This window comes from Agelaius tricolor, unplaced genomic scaffold (genome assembly GCF_023055355.1).
Source record: "Agelaius tricolor isolate 1412-34295 unplaced genomic scaffold, bAgeTri1.0.p SCAF_5, whole genome shotgun sequence".
Classification (NCBI taxonomy): Eukaryota; Metazoa; Chordata; class Aves; order Passeriformes; family Icteridae; genus Agelaius; species Agelaius tricolor.
Genome location: NW_027269265.1, coordinates 16413296 through 16430088, shown reverse-complemented (window position 1 = coordinate 16430088; position 16793 = coordinate 16413296). Strand labels below are relative to the sequence as shown.

Here is a 16793-nt window from a genome sequence, read left to right as displayed (position 1 = left end):
TCATCTCTCTTAGCTTGTCCTGAGACAGCAGTTTCCAAATTGATCCAAAGCAGCTATTGCTGGAATGACTATAAGGAATGGTTGAATAATGATGGTTGGGCAGAATTCATTTATTATTCTTATTATTTTCTGCATGGTCATCTATTTCCTGTAGCTCACTATGATGTAAGGAAAAGATCTGATTCCTGTTAAAAGAAGAAAAAAATATTTGCATTGATTTCACTAGGTTCTTATTTGGGTTCTGTGGCTTGTTTTAGTCATGACCTTGTTAGGATCCTGATTACAACAATTAGTGCATAGACAATACAAAACCAGTTTGAATGCTGAGAGCTGTAAGTTGACTGACAGGTGAATCCTCAGATTTTATATTCTTCAAAAATTTTGTATGATAAGGTTGGGAGCTATTCAAAGTTTCAGTGTTTTGCTGTTAATGAGAGCTTTTTATGGATTTATGGCTGTGTATACATAATGGTATGGGACAAAGAAAATTATCAGTCTTGTTAGTGACTGAGTCCCAGCTGTATTTTACAGCACGCAGCTCTCGTTCTTTATCTGTCTTTTGTAGGAAAGTGTTTTAATTCCTACTGGAATTCCTACTGTGAAATCACTTTTGGAGAAACAGAGAAACATACTGATGCAGAGACTAATACATCTGCCTTGAGGCTATTCTTTGTTTTTCTTTCTTTTAGCACAACTGGCCTAGCCCAGCAAAAGGAAATAAGATGATAGAAAAGGTAAATGGTTTCTTCATACTTTCTTTTTCATAAACAGACAAAATGTACTGACAGATCAAACTCCTCTGAGTATCAGCATTTAAACTAGTTGCCAGCTTTCTGGCATTAAAATCAAGTCCTCTTGTTGAGACTCAATCTCTTCAGCCTTGTTTTGCAACCTCCTGTACTAATTGGTGCCCAAGATACATGGTAGACTAGCTGGTTTTTTATTTGTTTTCATCAGCAACCCTCTCTTTATCTTCAATAAATTATTTAGTCCTTTGTGTGTATGGATGATCATTAATACTGATTCTTACTAAGCCTTTACATACACACACACATACAGATATAAAATGTGCAATTGCTCTCATTTTACTTAATGAAGTTATAGAGTGATCTATTGAGACATGACACTGTGTGCATGTTGTAAATAATTCAAGAGTGAAACAAGCTGCCTGAGCCTTCAGAATAAATATTGCACATCTCCTAAAATCAGACAGACATTTGATTCACTTACTTCTTTAACATTCTCCAGGTAGCAAAAGAGCTATGACTGAGAAGTTTAAAAGTACTGCTGAGCTTGATCTAAAACATTTTCTCTCTCTCTCAAAGTATGCTTCTCAGTGAAGTCTGAGACTGTAAAATATTTTACTTGCTAAATAGCATTAAATTTTTAAAAGTATGAGCCTTAGTACCCTTGAGTTCAACAGAGGAATCACGACTATTCATTCTAGCCAGATATCTTATCAAGGCAAGGAAAAGATTTTCAGTGGTTTGGATTCTGTTTCAGTGTTTGGATTTCTGGTTGAGGCTTTTTCAACAGTCTGTAAGTAAGAAAAACAGCAGTTAGGATACTTACCTGTTGTAATTTAGCATTTGAAAATCACGATGTCTGCAGGAAACTCACCATGATCCCCTGCACAAAGCTCTGAGTCAGGGGCACTGTCTCAGGGACAGTAAAATGGTCTGGATTTCATGTAACTCTGCTCACATGAATTGGTTCACCTGCCTGCTCAAATGTGGAAAAAGTGTCAGGCCCTGAGCATGATTTTTATTTTGTGTGTGTGACTTTTAAGTATTTTTTTTTCTGGATGACTGGCCTGCTCAGAGTTTTGACAATGAGCTGGAAGAGTTATTTTTCCTAGCACTTAGTCCAGGGTCCATCACTAGGGGAAGAGTGGTGTTTGTGCTTCTGAGCTCCCTCACCCCCACAAGCGGCGCAGCCGCGCAAATCCCGAGAGCTGCGCCTTGCTGCATCCCCAGCTCCAAGGCAGCACTGCAGGATGTCTGCCATGGCAGCTCACACAGCCATGGCACATGGCAGAGTTGGCTGTGCCAGGCATGGAGCAAAAGGAAAGCAGGAGGCAGCCTGGCTCTTGAAGTTTCTGATCTCTTCTGGGGGGAAAAAAACAACTAAAACAAAGCTGTGCCCTTTCACTTGGTTTTCTTGGCTAAGCCTCTGGAGATTTTGTGGGTTTGCTCTGCATATGATTAAAAATTCATTAATTAAGGTTAACTTAAAAACTGAAAACAAATTTTCAGGCCAGTTAAATCTTCTAGAAAGTCTTGCCTTTTAAAAAAAAATCATTTATTAGAATTTGGAAGGCTGACATAAGAAACAGTTTAGTTACACAATAGCATGCTATGAAACATTCACCTCAATGATCTGATTTATTTCCAGCTTATCAACCATCTTGATAGCTAGGGCAGGAAAATTACAATGGATTTCCAACAGCAAGAACAAAATATTGCATAAAACACCACCCCACCTCTCTTTTCTTTTCACAGTCAATGCCAACAGCATAACCAATTCTGTGAGACTCCATCAGTCCCAAGGCTAATTTCAACTTTTTAAAATCATTGTGAAATGGACAGCAGATCACTTTTCTCCAGGTAAACATTTATTTAGCTGTATTTTTATGTTATTATTGAAGATGTGTGTGCATAGAAATAATTGTATAATTTTTTTTTCAAAAGCTGTGGTGTGAATGTATTTTATGATGATCATTACAAGCTCTCTGATGCCATGGTGCTCTGCCAGCCAGCTGTGACTTGGCCTGGCTGTTCCCTTCCCTGTGCCTCCAAGCCAGCTGGGTATGGGTAGGATCTGTTCCTTGGAGTTTGCTGGTAGCAAGGTCTCACCAGTGTTCCAAGCTCAGTGGAGCAGTTCCCCCATGACCCACTCACAGCTGACTGAGGCTGTGGGCTGTGTGGAGATCTCATTCACCATCTGACCCTCCAGGAGAAAGGTGCTCTCAATACTCCACGGTCAAAACAGTGCTTCGGCCTTGTAGGATCTGCTCTGCCCTCCTTCACCTCAAAGTTTTCCTAATGTGCAGTGGCGGCTGTTTACCTGAACAGAAAATACTGACAAATCTTGAGCAAGAAGCTCCACCTGTAATGCTTCCATCTCCTTGTGGATCCCTATGAAGAAGAAAACCATTGTTTCAAGGAGAAGGACCTTGGAAGAACTGAAAGTCAGGAAAAACCTCAGTCAGTCCCAGGCAACACCAAAGGTGACATTCTGAGCATGTTTTGGCACCCTTCCTGGGGAAGGCAGCTCTGGAGTGGGCCCTTTAGGCCACCCTGGGCACCACCACACAGCTGCTCAGTGTGCAAGTCAAACCAGAGCTGGTGGTTTGCTAGAGGTACATCCCACTCCACAGTCTGCAATTATAAAATTTTTCTAGTGGCCACTGATGGTAGGAATGATTCTTCTTTTAATCATCAAGACAATTTCTAGCACTAGGAAGAGGTTTTAGACATCTCCCAGGACATTTCCTTTGCCCACAAATGAAAATTTGATGGTCTTAAACATGGTTTAAAAGGCTATAAAGAGCAAATAAAACTCAAGTCTCCAATGCTTTGTTTCTGAACCCGTTCTGAACAGAACATTTTGTGTGGAATATTTAAACATATTAAGTGTTTCTGTGGTCAATTTGCTGATGCCTGAAGTGAATATGATATTCATTACAAAGGTTTATTTGAGTTTTCTTGCCCAGAACACAGTTGAAACATTGGATTTTCCTTTGTAACCTTCACTACAGGCAACACATAGTTCAGTAAAGCTAAGGCTGAGTAAAGTCACAGGGAAAGGTTTTATGATGTGAGCACAAGCAAAAGCCATGGGTTGTTCCTTCCCATGCTTGAGAGAGGTAATTATGGTATTTCAGAATATATAGTGACAGATGGACAAAGGTACACTTTTATATTTATCCACAAGTATAATTTAATACCCACTTCTGAGCAGGATTGCTCTGTGTATTCATTTGCATAATTGGAAGGGTCTTGACATAGCTGGCTGCATTTTCACTTCCAGTAACCCTAATCTTGTTTTTCCCGTGGTCTGATTAAACTTTGCAAGCATCTTGTATCACAACCCTCCAGTGCTCACCCTGCTATCAGGAGGGAGTTTTGATTTGCTTGAGGAACCTGGTGCTGCTGACCCTTAACAATTCCATTTCAGCTACCTGACCTTGCTGATTCAGTAACTCCAGTGGACATCTCCAAAGGGTGGTATTATCTCTTGTGTCAGAAAGGACTTCAGCTACTGAAAAGTTTGTATGGGGAAGTTTTATTTTCTTGTCACATGCAAAAGATGAACTGTTCTCACTTAGAAGAAAGCAATAAGGACAAACAGATGCTCAGCAACAGCCCAATTAATTATCCATTTTATAATTTTGAGTTACCCAAAAGCATGTCTCTGGTTTTACTGATAGATGACTTACTTTCATGTTTAGCTCCTTCCTCACTCCATTGTTTCCATGGTAACACCTCTGAAACATTGCTTCTTTCTGAGGAGATGAAAAGTAAAGTGGCTGGAATATCTGAGTCTTTAAATATTAAATGAAAACAACAGAAAAATGGTGGAGTGAGTCAGACATTACAGGCAGGTGACACCTGCAATATCTGCTAGTAAATTGGACCATGGGGTAGTGCTACCTTTATTGTTCTCCTACTACAAGTTGAAAACAGCAGCCAGCTCTTAGGAGTTGTCCTGAACCTGGGCTATCCTGCTGCTGAGAGGCAGCTGAGCACACTTATGACCAAGCCTGGCTAAAAGATCCTGCTGCTAAACTCTGCAAGGAGTTAGAAACAGCAAAAAAGTTAATTTACAGGAGTGCTGTATTTATTATTTGCCAGTGATAAACATTTCTTGTTAAAATTGGCAATAACTGCACATTTTCTTGGTATTTTGCTGTAAAATCTGTTAGGAAGCTAACACGGAAATACTGTAAAAAGCATTCCTGCCAATGTTTGAAAATACACCAACATTTGCTTTGACCATTTTCACTAACGGTAACAAACATCAGTTATCTGGGTTTGGAGGGGACTGTGCTGCAGATGTGGCCATTTTTGTAAACTTTGAGGGAACTTCTATGGAGGATTCTTAATGTGCTGCAGCTACAGTGATGTCTCTCTCCTGCTACACCAACAGGAATTTGAAGACTGAATGTTCAAAGCAGACATAGTGGTGCTCATTTCCCCAGTCCAGTTTGTTTCACTCACCCTTCTGATCCACTTTGATTCAGGTTCCCTCTGCCTGCTCCCACCGCTGACTGTGCCCAGCCCACTGGCTTAGAACATCTCCTGTTCTTGCCTACCAGAGCTCTCCCTTCCCTCTCTTAAACACCTTCTTAGACAAAAACCTTTCTCCTTGCTGTTCTGAACCTGAATTTCATACCAGCCTTCTCAGTTCTCTCCTCTCTTGTCCAAACATAATGGGGAGCAAATTAACCCCCCTTTCTTATCTTTTCCACATGAGACAGCATGAAACAACAATGAAATAAATGCCCTGAATTCCTCATACAAAACACTCCATTGAGCACTATTCCCACTCACTTGATTTCTCTGACTGCCATTCCCTCTAGACTCTTTTACATGATTTTATACACTGAATTTATTTTCCTAGGACAAGGTTGTTTTCTTCCTACTGCCTATAAAAGAACCTGATTTCTACTAACTTTACAGAAATAAATGGTAAGAATATCCTTCCCCTTCTCTGATTGACAGGTACAATTACTTTTAGCTTTAACATTAGAGGTTTTTAATAGAATAAACCTTTGTTTTTGAAAATCTGTGGTCATATGAGGAGGAAAATTCCCAGAACTACCCAGCTCTGCTCACTAGCAGTGTTAAAAAAAGATGCCAGCCAAAGTAGGAGGTGTAAATTTTCTTAACATTTTTCACCATAATTTTATTTTAAAAGTTTTGATAGGCAGTCAAACAGCAATTTCAGTATAAAAATGGGTATTAAGTTTCAGAACAAGCCCACTCAACATTAGGGAGAGTTGGTGTTGCCTTAGGAGAAGGAGAAGGGAATTAACAAGATGACCTTTCCAGGTTCCTTCAAGCATGTGTTCTACAAGTCACCAAATAACGACAGTTCTCACCTTTCCAGTATTGTTGTTTCAAGGACATCAGTTTCAGGACATGTGCCTGCACTCCTATACACAGCATTTGGAGTTTGCAGTTGTTTTTCTCCATAGTCATTAAGGATGAATACTTGCTCTTCTCTTTCTAATCTAATGAGGGAAAGGAGCTGCCCTGTCAAATCTCTCCCAGCTACCCCAACAGGAATTTCACTGGACCCCTTTGGACTTCAGGCTTTCAAGCACTGACAGCACCTGAGGCTTTTTTTTTGGTGAGAGAATTCTCCAAATACACAGGAAGCTTCCTCCTGTGTATTCATAAGATCACAGCAGCCTGTGGTTTGGGCTAACAACATATAGCTGTTGAAAATTTTTCTCACTGTAATGAATCAATTTTTTCTTAGTTAATGATCCTTCTCATTCTGAGGGACTAGCAAAGGGTTTTGGAAAGAATTCCCAGCAGGTATGAAAGCTGAACAAAAGTGTGTTTCACTGAGGTGTGTGAAGATGTCTCCTCAGTAGCTGTTTTGAATTTCACTTATTTCAGACATATAAAACTTTCCAAAAAGAAAAAAAATGGAGAGCATTTTATGGAGCTGAATTTAGTTTCTTTATCTGGGAGTGAAATGAGATTATGAAGAGCAAACAAATGTGTTGTATACTGATGGAAAAAGGGCTGTGATTAGCCCCAGTCCCTTGTGTTTAGCATGATGTCAGCTAACCTCATTCCTCACAGTTAAGGGTAAGCACAGTCAAACTTCCCCAGTCCTCTGGCAGCAGGGCTTAGAATCAATACTAAGCTTGAACCCATGCGTAGATTTGAAGAGGAGAAAAGACTTCTGTTTATAGAGAGAGGAAGAAAGGAAAATTTGCACTGGGCCTAGAAAATCAAGAAGTGGGGAACAAAATCATGTAGCAAACAGGGAAAGCGTAAGGGAAGCAGAGAAATAGGCAGAAGAGAAAGTGACTGTGAGACCAGAGAGGAATAGAAAACCAGTGGCAAAATGAAAACATAGTAAAGTTAATTGACAGTGGAATTCACTGCAGACAGCAAACTTGAGAAACTGAGAAAGACAGTATGTGTGTGGGGAGCATATGCTTTGTAACAGTCTGCAATTTAACCCCCATTTCAGTATGGCTTTATGCACGTGCATGAGTTCTTCAAATCTGGCAAGGATTTAATCAGATGCCTATATCCCTGAGAAATCTAGAGGGCTTTAAACATAGATGCTGTGATGAATTTGGAGGGCTTATATAATATTGATTTAAGGGTGCAAATATTGAGGTTTTCCTAACAAAATCCCTTTTAGCTAGATGTTGATTGAAACCTTATGAGCAGAAGGACACATTGAATACTACTGATATGCATAATGTCTCTCCTTCTGTCCTGCAAGAAGACATTTAGGTGGGCTTGGAGAAATGAAGAGAACTGATGTACGTAAACTAAAATGTGTTAAAAGCACATGTGGGAGATAAAGAGTCAACTGATCTTATTTTCTTCTACTTTAAAGATCACATCAAGTGTATAGATCTGGTTGATACCATACACTTACTGTATGGCAGGAAGATTATATGCATCAGCTTGACCTCCTTCCTGTGCTTATGTGAGGTTGTTCATGGCATGAAGGATACGAGAAACTCCTGCTTGTAGCATCCCTACATACAGTTGTTAAACTTCCAAGTAGGGTCTTGGTGAGTATGTGGGTCCTAGCTAAGTGTTGAATGTGGGGTGTAACCACAGATGCTCATCAGAAATACAAAGTAGCATTACCTAAGATTATTAAAGAGAAAACAGCAGTAGGAAAACTGCATGACATAAAACACAAGGGATGAGCTGGGTAATTGAAAGGAAAATGTGGTTGCATGTTACAGTGTGAGACTGACTTCTTCATAGCATTTAAATTTTGGCTCACAGTTCAGTTATTTACAGCCTTGAAAGCAAAACAAAGGTCTGAGTTAAACTATAGAAAAAACTCTTTATTAAGGAATACTTCTGCCTCTGAAGCATGCTAAAGTACTATGTGGTAATACAAGTGGCAACTCTCCATTAGAACTGGGAGACAAAAAAAATCTGAGAATGCATAGAAAGACATGGAGGATCTCAGCACATGGATGAGTCCTGAGTACTACAGCTGAAGCTTCTCTGTAATATAGTGGATAATAACAATGGATCTGCTTTCTAAATTTCAAATATGGTTCAGCAAAGCACCTTTCACCAGTGCTTAAAGAACCATCTAGATATACACCTAGGAAGGTAGGGTGCCTGGCATTACAGTTCAACACTTAGAGATTGATTTGCTTTCTCCAAGCTTGTATTGTAAAGTCATATTTGTGTGTCCCCCTTTGCCAGGGACTTGGTACTAAATAAACACAGGATTGCTTTTTCCTTGACAGTCAGGTGATTATGGACAGTGCCAAGCTAAGGTCCTCTCTGTGGCTCCCTTATATGATCCACCTGGGCCAGCTAGCAAAGGCAGGATCCCAGTCTCTTTTCCCACCAATGCCTTTCCTCTCAGTTAAATTTGTATGGCTTATGGGAGATTTTTGTATCCTTTTTTAAGGAAACATTATTGGCTTTTTTTTATATTACCTCTTGACCTTGCAGATGGGACAGAGGGGTTGATACTGGGATGCCAGTTGTATCAGAAAAGTCAGACTTGAAAAGGCTCCTAGGGCTGGTTGGGCACCTGTCACAAACAATCACCTTCTAACCATCCAGAGCTTCCCAGCTCTTCTGTGCTGGAACAGTCTTCATGGCCAACTAACAGGGCCTCAGTTTCCAGCAATCATGCCATACTGCTGCTTTTTCTGCTCTTTTTAGGGCGTGCCATAGAAAATTAATCCAAACATACTTCTCCTTCAACTCTCAGCAGCATCAATATTTTCTTCTCAGATGAGCTGCTTTCATGGATCTCCTGTGAGACACTTCCCTAATTCAAAGCTTTTTGGCTGTTTCTCAGTTCAAGACACTAATTGTGCTTGAGATGAAAAACAAGCACATTTGGCAGTGCTAAATGAAACTAACATTAGTATGTGCTTCTAGTGAGACATTTTGGCGTGGGACATACACAAAAGTTAAATTATCACAATGATAAACACTGCAATAAGAAAGAAGATTTATTTCTTGTGTTTGTCTTAAAAACAAGTGCTATTTAATATTTTCTTCCTCTACACTTTGTTTTGACAATGTTTCTCACATACCTTTAATTTTCAAAACATAATTCTTTCAGCAATTCTAGACCTAGTCTGGAAAACATTTTGTTCTGATTATACTGGAAACAGAACATGTGAAGTATCACCAAACCACTCACTGTGAAAGCATCACTCAGAAAACCATGTGTGTCTTACTCTTTTTTTTTTTTTTTTGAGACTATTAATGGAAGGCTTCACTGAATTTATATACAGTTGTTCTTCTTGCAGTAAGAGATAGCAATAATTTAAATTTAAAAAATAAATGCAAATTTCTCTAATGTCACCCTATGCAGTAAATATTTGCTTCATTTTTGCTCCCCAACACTGTGTCACTGTACCCTCATACATGGCATGGATGTCTTAAATCAGATGAAAGTTCCAGTACTGGACATTGTTCCAGTAACAACCTCCTTGTGAATGGCTCAAATGTACTCAAATAGACCCTCCTGGGGAGAGGTAACTGGAACTGAATTCTGCAGCACACCTTTTCCCTTTGAGACATCCTACACAAAAAGTTACCTGACACATTTCTCAAAAAAACCCTCAGCAAAATAAAAGTGATTTGGAATTCTGTTCTGAAAGTTTAGTATTCAAGAACAACTTTGAGGCTGCCCTGTGATCACCAGACTGATTAAAAATGCTAATCAGAAGCTTGTATGATTAGGAGATTAGTAGTGTCTGAACTTTGATCTGCCTCATTTGTGCACACAGGAAAGGGAGAGACACACACCATCACACTGAACTGCTTTCATGGTAGCAGATTTCTCCTCTGTAAGGAATTTCCAAAGGCACTCCTCACTGTTTTGGTTCTTGTTTCTTGCTTTCAGTGGTTCACAAGGAAGGCCATGGGGTTTGTATAGTCACTAACTGTTAACTTTAAACCAGACAACTTTCTAACAGCCAAGAAAAGGAAAAAGCTCTATGTCAAAACAGGCAATATTATAACAGCATTCCTGTTACTAACCATGTGCTTTGGTTTGATCCATGTGATGTTCACAGGATCCGACAGAATTTATGAAAATCCCTCACATGTGAAACTCAGGGCCTCTAACAATGGTAAACAACACATTGACACAAATATGGAATATCTGTGAATGACAGCCTCAACTCCAGATACAAATTTACTTCAGTTGTGGCAAACTTGTCATTGCATGTAAGTACAATATCAGTACTTAATATCAGTACCTCTTCAGATCAGGGGTGCCATGGCTTTGAAAATGTCTTCAGCAAATAAATAAGTAAATAAACATAGTAAACATAAAAATCACAAGCAACTTTCATCAGTTGTGGGAAGAGACCCAGCCATTAGAACAGCCTCTTTGAAGCCCTTATAAGTGAAGAAGGGTCAGGCATTGGTACAAGCTGCCCTGGGAAGTGGTGGAATCACAAATCCTGGAAGTGTTCAAAAAATGTGTAGATGTGGCACTTGGGTACATGGTTTAGTGGTCAATGTGTCATTGCTGAGTTAATGGTTAGAACTGATGATCTTACAAGCCTTTTAAAACCTTAATGATTCTATTATTCTAAGCAGATTATAAATTTATTTTATTAAAAACTGAATAAATCTCTGCAATCTCCTCCAGTGTCACCATCCTTCGATTCCTAGATAAAATCTTCATACAGAAAACTACAGTCTTGTCAGCACTGCAACTCTCATTAAACACACAAAAAGGGGATGGCAGACTAATATTTGCATTGCCACTTTGAGTGGACGGGCAGGCTTTAGTCCCAGAAAGGAGGTGATGGAAATCCATGTGAAGAATTAGCTCCCATCTATTACAACAGCTGACAGGGTATAAAGTAGCATGTCTACTGACATGGCCAACCAACACCTTCACTGGAGCTTAAAGATCTTCAATGAAAAAAACAAGTTCACTATAAATAAAGGTGCTGATCTAAAGACCTTCTGTTGCCTTTATCCAGCTTCTATTGCCTCTGTGTCTAATTAGCCTGTAAATTCTTTTGGTCAGGGATAGCTTTCACTGTTCTGGGTTCAACTTTGAAATTTCCTATCTGGCCATGGAGAGAAATCAAGAGACATAACCTGATTTACAATCTTCTCTATTACCTTTTCGTGTAGTAGGCAAGAGCTCTCACAGTTACCATTTCTCTCTCAGCAGCTATAAAGGGAATGAAAGAGAGGAGACTGGAGCGTGTCTCAGTGCCATTCTTCTGACATGTTTTCCTGCTTTAATGTAAATCAGAAAGTCAAAAGCCCACAAGAGCCTAGGTGCCCATGGAGCTTGGACAGTTAAGAAACACAAGTTTCTGTAGCTATGTGCACGTAAAGAAGCAACAACACCAACGCCACTGCTCCTCTTTGGCTCTCCAGCTTGAGTAAGGCTTTTTGCTCTTGAGACAATTGGCAGTCTTCAGCATGAATCCAGAGCAATTCCACATGCAGCGTGTACCACAGCATCCTGAGCATTGTGCTTCTGCATCTTACTGTAGTGGATAGAATTCACAAGCAAAACTAGAAAACACATTTGAACGATGGGAAAACAGAGAACTGATGATATTTTATTTGTGATTATTCGTTTACGTGGGTATTTGTATTATAATTATGAAGCCATGACAAACAATGCCAGATACGTCTTGTATGTCCTGAAAAATATAGACAGTGATCCAGAGGGGATCACCTGAAAGGCCTTCTGTCGTAAACCCAACGCTGTATCAAAAGAAGATCAGATGAGTTAATCCCGTTTTGTCTACATGTGCTTTCCCATGCGTTTCTGGGAGGAATACAGAACCGATGTGTGCGCTGTAGGAGGAAGTTCCCACGACTCGTTGGCTGACAGTAACCACTTAATTAACGTAAACATAAAATTTTAGTTAAAAGAAAGAAATGAAATCTTGGTGGCACAGCCTAGAACTAACCACCATTCCACAAAATGGGTCATTAATTTGCCATCCCAAGCACCCCGCGTTGGTTGCAGCGCAAAATGCGCGCAGAAGCGCCATTCTCCCCATGAAAGCTCATCTGAAAGGCATCTCCTGCGACAGGTGAAGAGCCCCGAGCCATCGGTGCTCCTCGCCAGCCCCGGGGCGCTGCAGCCCCTCAGGCCACCCGGCCCCGGCCCGCGCCTCGGCACGGCGGCACCTACCGCTGCCCGCTGCCCTCCGCGCAGCGGCGCCGAGCGCGACACCGAGAGCCGGGCATTCCTGCTCCGTGCGGGGAAAAGGATTAATTTCGCCACTTAATGCCTTCCCCCCGGCCCGGCGGTGGGGGAGGGCACACGCGCGTTGCCATGGGTGCCGGAGGAGCACCCAGAAAGTTGCGGGAGAGGGGCGGGGAGAAGGGGCCGAGCCGCCCGCCGGGGCTGAGTGCCCGCCCGGCGCCGCCCTGAGAGCCCGCTGGCAGCCCCTGTGACCGCGGCGGCTGAGTCGCCCACCTGCCGCCTACGGCTGGCGGCGGGGAAGGGACGGAGGAAAGGCATAAACTTCAAACTTGGCCGGGCGGGCAGGGAGCCGCATGGATGTGTCCGTCCCTCGGCGCTGACCCGCAGCCCGCGGCGCGCTGTGGGGCGGCCGCTGCCCGAGGAGCGCGGGGCGCCGCCGCGCCGCTTCCCCTGCCGCCGGCCATGGGGCGCGGGGCTCGGCCCGGCCCCTGAGCGCGGCGCCTCCCCCCCGCTCCGGGCTGCCGCCGCCTCCCGCCCGCCGCCACCTGCCTCTCCCTCCGCTGCGCCGCTGCCGACCTGAGGCCCTGGGCATCGGCTTATCTTCGCGCTGCAGCCCGACCGAAATGGAGCCGTCCGCGGGAAGCCGCCGGGAGTGATCCCCGCTTCCCCACCGACCCACTGGCCGCCCCCTCGGCGCCCGCGCTCGCTCCGATGGAGCTGGAGGAGACGCCGCTCGCCCCTCCGAAGACCATGCTGCTTATGCTGAGGAAAGTTCGCAGGAGGCGGGAGATGCTGCTGCAGCAGCTGGGCTTCATCTGCGCCATCCTCTTCTTCGCCTGGTGCATGTCCAGCCTGCTCTCCAGAGCGGGTGAGTGGCGGCGGCGGCGGGACCGGCGGACCCCGGCAGGGCCGGGCGGGCGGCCGGGGCGGCCCGGGGGGGCTGCAGGCGCCCCGGGGCTGCCGGGGCTTGGCGGGATCAGGCGGCGGTGGCTGTTCCCGTTTGGGGTCTCCCAGTGGAAATGCCTCGGCGTGCGGGCGAGGCGGGGGAGCAGCGCGGGTTCCTCGGGAGAAAGCCCCGCGCCGGGAGGATGCGGGAGAGGGGGACGCTGCCCGGGGCAGCGGGGGACGCTTCCCGGGTGAGGAGGAAGCTGCGCCGCTGGCCCCTGCTCGTCCGGGGCTCCCCGGTGCCGCGCCCCTCGGGTCGGGCACTGACCGGGCATCACGGGGCAGCGCTGTGCCTGCGAACGGCCCTGGAGGAGTTTCCCCCCTGCCGCTGCATCAGAGTGGAGTTCTCTCCAGCCGCCTGTGGTCCCCTCTGCAACTTCGGGCTGCCTTTGGTTTTGTCTTCAGGTCGTAAACCTTCATCAGCTATAGCTGCTTCTTTTCTCAATCTCACACGCACCCCCAACACCTGTCCCCCCGTTACAGTATAGATTTGACAGAAAATTCTGCATTTTAGGCTGGGAACGGTGCTAATCTTAGGTTTTATAGAGAGAGTATTGTAACAGAGTCTTTTGCATCATTTGTGCATGTGCTGTATTGGTAAGCTGATGCATTTATAATTAACCGTATCATTCCCATTTGCTCCTCTGCCTGCTGGCACAGTTTGGGCTGTAAGTATGCAGCTTCAGGCCCTCATCCTGCAATATGCTTTGCATCCCTCAAATACAAAGTCTAAGGTTGCTGGGACAGCACTTGGGTCTAGGTAGGGCTGCCAACAGTCCTTGAAGATTTAAGAACAAAATTGACTAAGCCCATCACTAAGCATCTACATTTAATATAAGAAACTCAGATTTCAGCACAGTTAGGATGGGTCATCTGCTGGAATGGAAGCTGAAGTTCAAGTGTGTGCTTTAGGGAAGAAAAATCTGCTGGAACTTGTCATAGTTTGTAATGCTCTTGTGCCCAAATTATTGCCTGGCTTGTTTGAGCTGTATCTAGGATGGCAACAAGCCATCCATATAAGAATTCGGTGTCTTACACCATATTAGCATATTGCTCATCTTTAAAACTTTCAACTTGGAAACAAGTAATGGGGGTATGAATATGTTTGCATAGCTTGAGGGATGTTTTTTGTTGCAGTTGTTGTTTTCCACAACTTTTTTAGGTTTTCATGAAAAATGTCATGACTAATGAAAGTTTTTAATCTCCTGGGTTATCAACTAAATCCCTCATAACCTAATTTTTGATAGCATGCTGCATCAGGTAGGGGTTTTTTCAGCTGGCTAATTTACAGTACATATTATCCATAAACACTGACCATCTGTTGTCTATGTTTCTTATAATTGTGGCTCAGAATACTTCACTCTGGAAAAACTAATTTCCGAACTAGATTTCTTTTTTTGGAGGCATTACATGATGACAGTATAAACTCTTAAATTGGTCAAAGAAGAATTTTTGTTATTACAATATGTTCATTTGAAATGGATAAGATTGAGGTGAAAGTGGTTTAATTAAGGGGTTCTATTCTTTCTTTGATTATTATAATTGCATATGGCACATGATCTCCCAAGTGCTCCTATACTCTACCTAACAGGTTTTGTTGAGAATGCTTCTGGAATATGTATTTTGGTAAAAGCTCCATTGACTTCTAAAAAAGTTTTTAATTTTTAAAGTCTTATGAGAATTCACTGTGATTTCCATTTTCTTTGACGAATTATGAATGGTTTGATATTATTAAGCATACCCAAGACTGAAAATTCAGAATAAACTAAAATGTAACTGGAACATATCCATATGCATTTTTATTTTTTCATGAAAGCAGTAATGTAATATGTGCAAGTACAGATGACTAAATGGAAGTGTGATTTTTGCTCATGTCAGCATAGCTGGGCTGGTTTCATCTATAGGAGCTGCAAGTGTTGACTTTCACAGGTACAGGCTTCAGCATTTGCTTGCTGCAGAATATTTTCCTGCTGTGGGTCACAGCCAAGTGTTCTGGTAGCTCTGATAGCCAGAACATGCCAACAGCTCGGATATGGAGCCCAGTTGCACCCTTTGGAGCTGGGAGCACCTAGCACGTGTCTGTTGGCATGTGCTCCAGTCCCACCTCGGATTTTGCCCCATTCGCATTCTGATGGTCTGTCCATACTCCTTGTTAGCAGGCACCTGTAGTCCAGCTGGGATGATGCAGGAAAAAATTTGTGCTAGTGGGCATAATGTCTTTTTATTTAATATAGGCCAAGAATCAGCTGTTGCAGACAGAAGCATTATATCAGGAATATGGAGGAATAGAAGGTTGATGGCATCACCTAATGGGACGCATGAAGAGAAGAACTGTACAGAGCCAGGTAAGATGGGAAGACTTTGTAGTGTCCTATAAGCTCTTGAGATGTATTGGGTAGTTTTGTCATGACCAATCTGCAGTGATGTGTAAACATCAGTGTTAAACTTAAAAAGAAACCCAACAAATCAGGACTGTTCTGTGTCAAAATGAGGTTTATTGTGTTACATAATGACATGATTTTATGTATCAAAGGCAAAAGGTAATGTTCAGATAAAGGCATGTTTAGGGTCACTGTGAGACTACTGTGCCTACAATGCAATTTCTGTAGCTTTGTTCCTTTGGTGATTATTCATTTCTGTCCAGCTGATGAGCATATATTGCACAAGTCATGAGACTGTGCTCCTCTTGAAACTATGGGTAGCTAGATATGCAGTGTTTTAAAGGACACCTGAGCTCAGTGATTTATGTTCATTACTGTTACACAGTTAATCATGGTTTGCTAGTTTAGTGATAAACTGTGTATTCAGAGTAGGAATTTATGTTGTGTGGAGAGGGTTGGTGAGGTAAGTGATATGGAAACCCTGGAATCCATTTTACTTCAGGATGTCTATCTTGGCCAAGCAAAAAGAATTGATTGAGGGCAGGAATGGATGATGCATTTTAGTATCAGTGTTAGTCCACAATGCTTTCATCTTCCCATCTGTCTTTCCAGTGTGTATTTCCTTTCTCTCTCTCCTTGCCTCTCTGTGGTTTATGGTGTGTGGGAGATGAGACATTTTGCCAATGGCACTAGCCAAGTTAATTTAAAGTTCAGATTTTTTTTTTAATGTGACTCTTTGATAAACTCTGTGGTAGCAATGGAGTGTGCTCCTTCTCACCAGCATGAGTTCTGGGATGCTGTCAGCCCCAGGCACTAGGAGAGTTTGGAGCAGTGTTCCTGCCCTCACTCACATGTTTGTTGTGATACTGAGGTGCCAGTTCTATAGACTGAGGATCACTAGTGTGCTTATGCACTCCTGAGAGAGGAATGGAAGAGCATAGCTCAAAGTTTGTGGGTCCAAAAGTTTTAACTGTATCCTCTTGATGTCCAAGAGCTTCCCCGTTCTTTTGTTAGGAACTTTGTGAGTCGGTTTGCTGTGTTCTGCATCTGCAACATTATGATGCTCTTGAT

At 42.8% G+C, this 16793-nt stretch overlaps 1 protein-coding gene across 1 annotated transcript in view; it reads left to right on the top strand.

The window, feature by feature from the left end:
- Positions 1-12526: 12526 nt before the first annotated feature.
- SLC24A4 (solute carrier family 24 member 4) overlaps positions 12527-16793 on the top strand; it is an 84444-nt gene continuing 80177 nt past the window's right edge. Inside the window, exons 1-2 of the mRNA XM_071426588.1 lie at positions 12527-13264; positions 15576-15686. Of these exons, the coding sequence (XP_071282689.1) occupies positions 13108-13264; positions 15576-15686 (268 nt within the window). The 5' untranslated portion in view covers positions 12527-13107. The remainder of the gene's footprint in view (positions 13265-15575; positions 15687-16793) is intronic.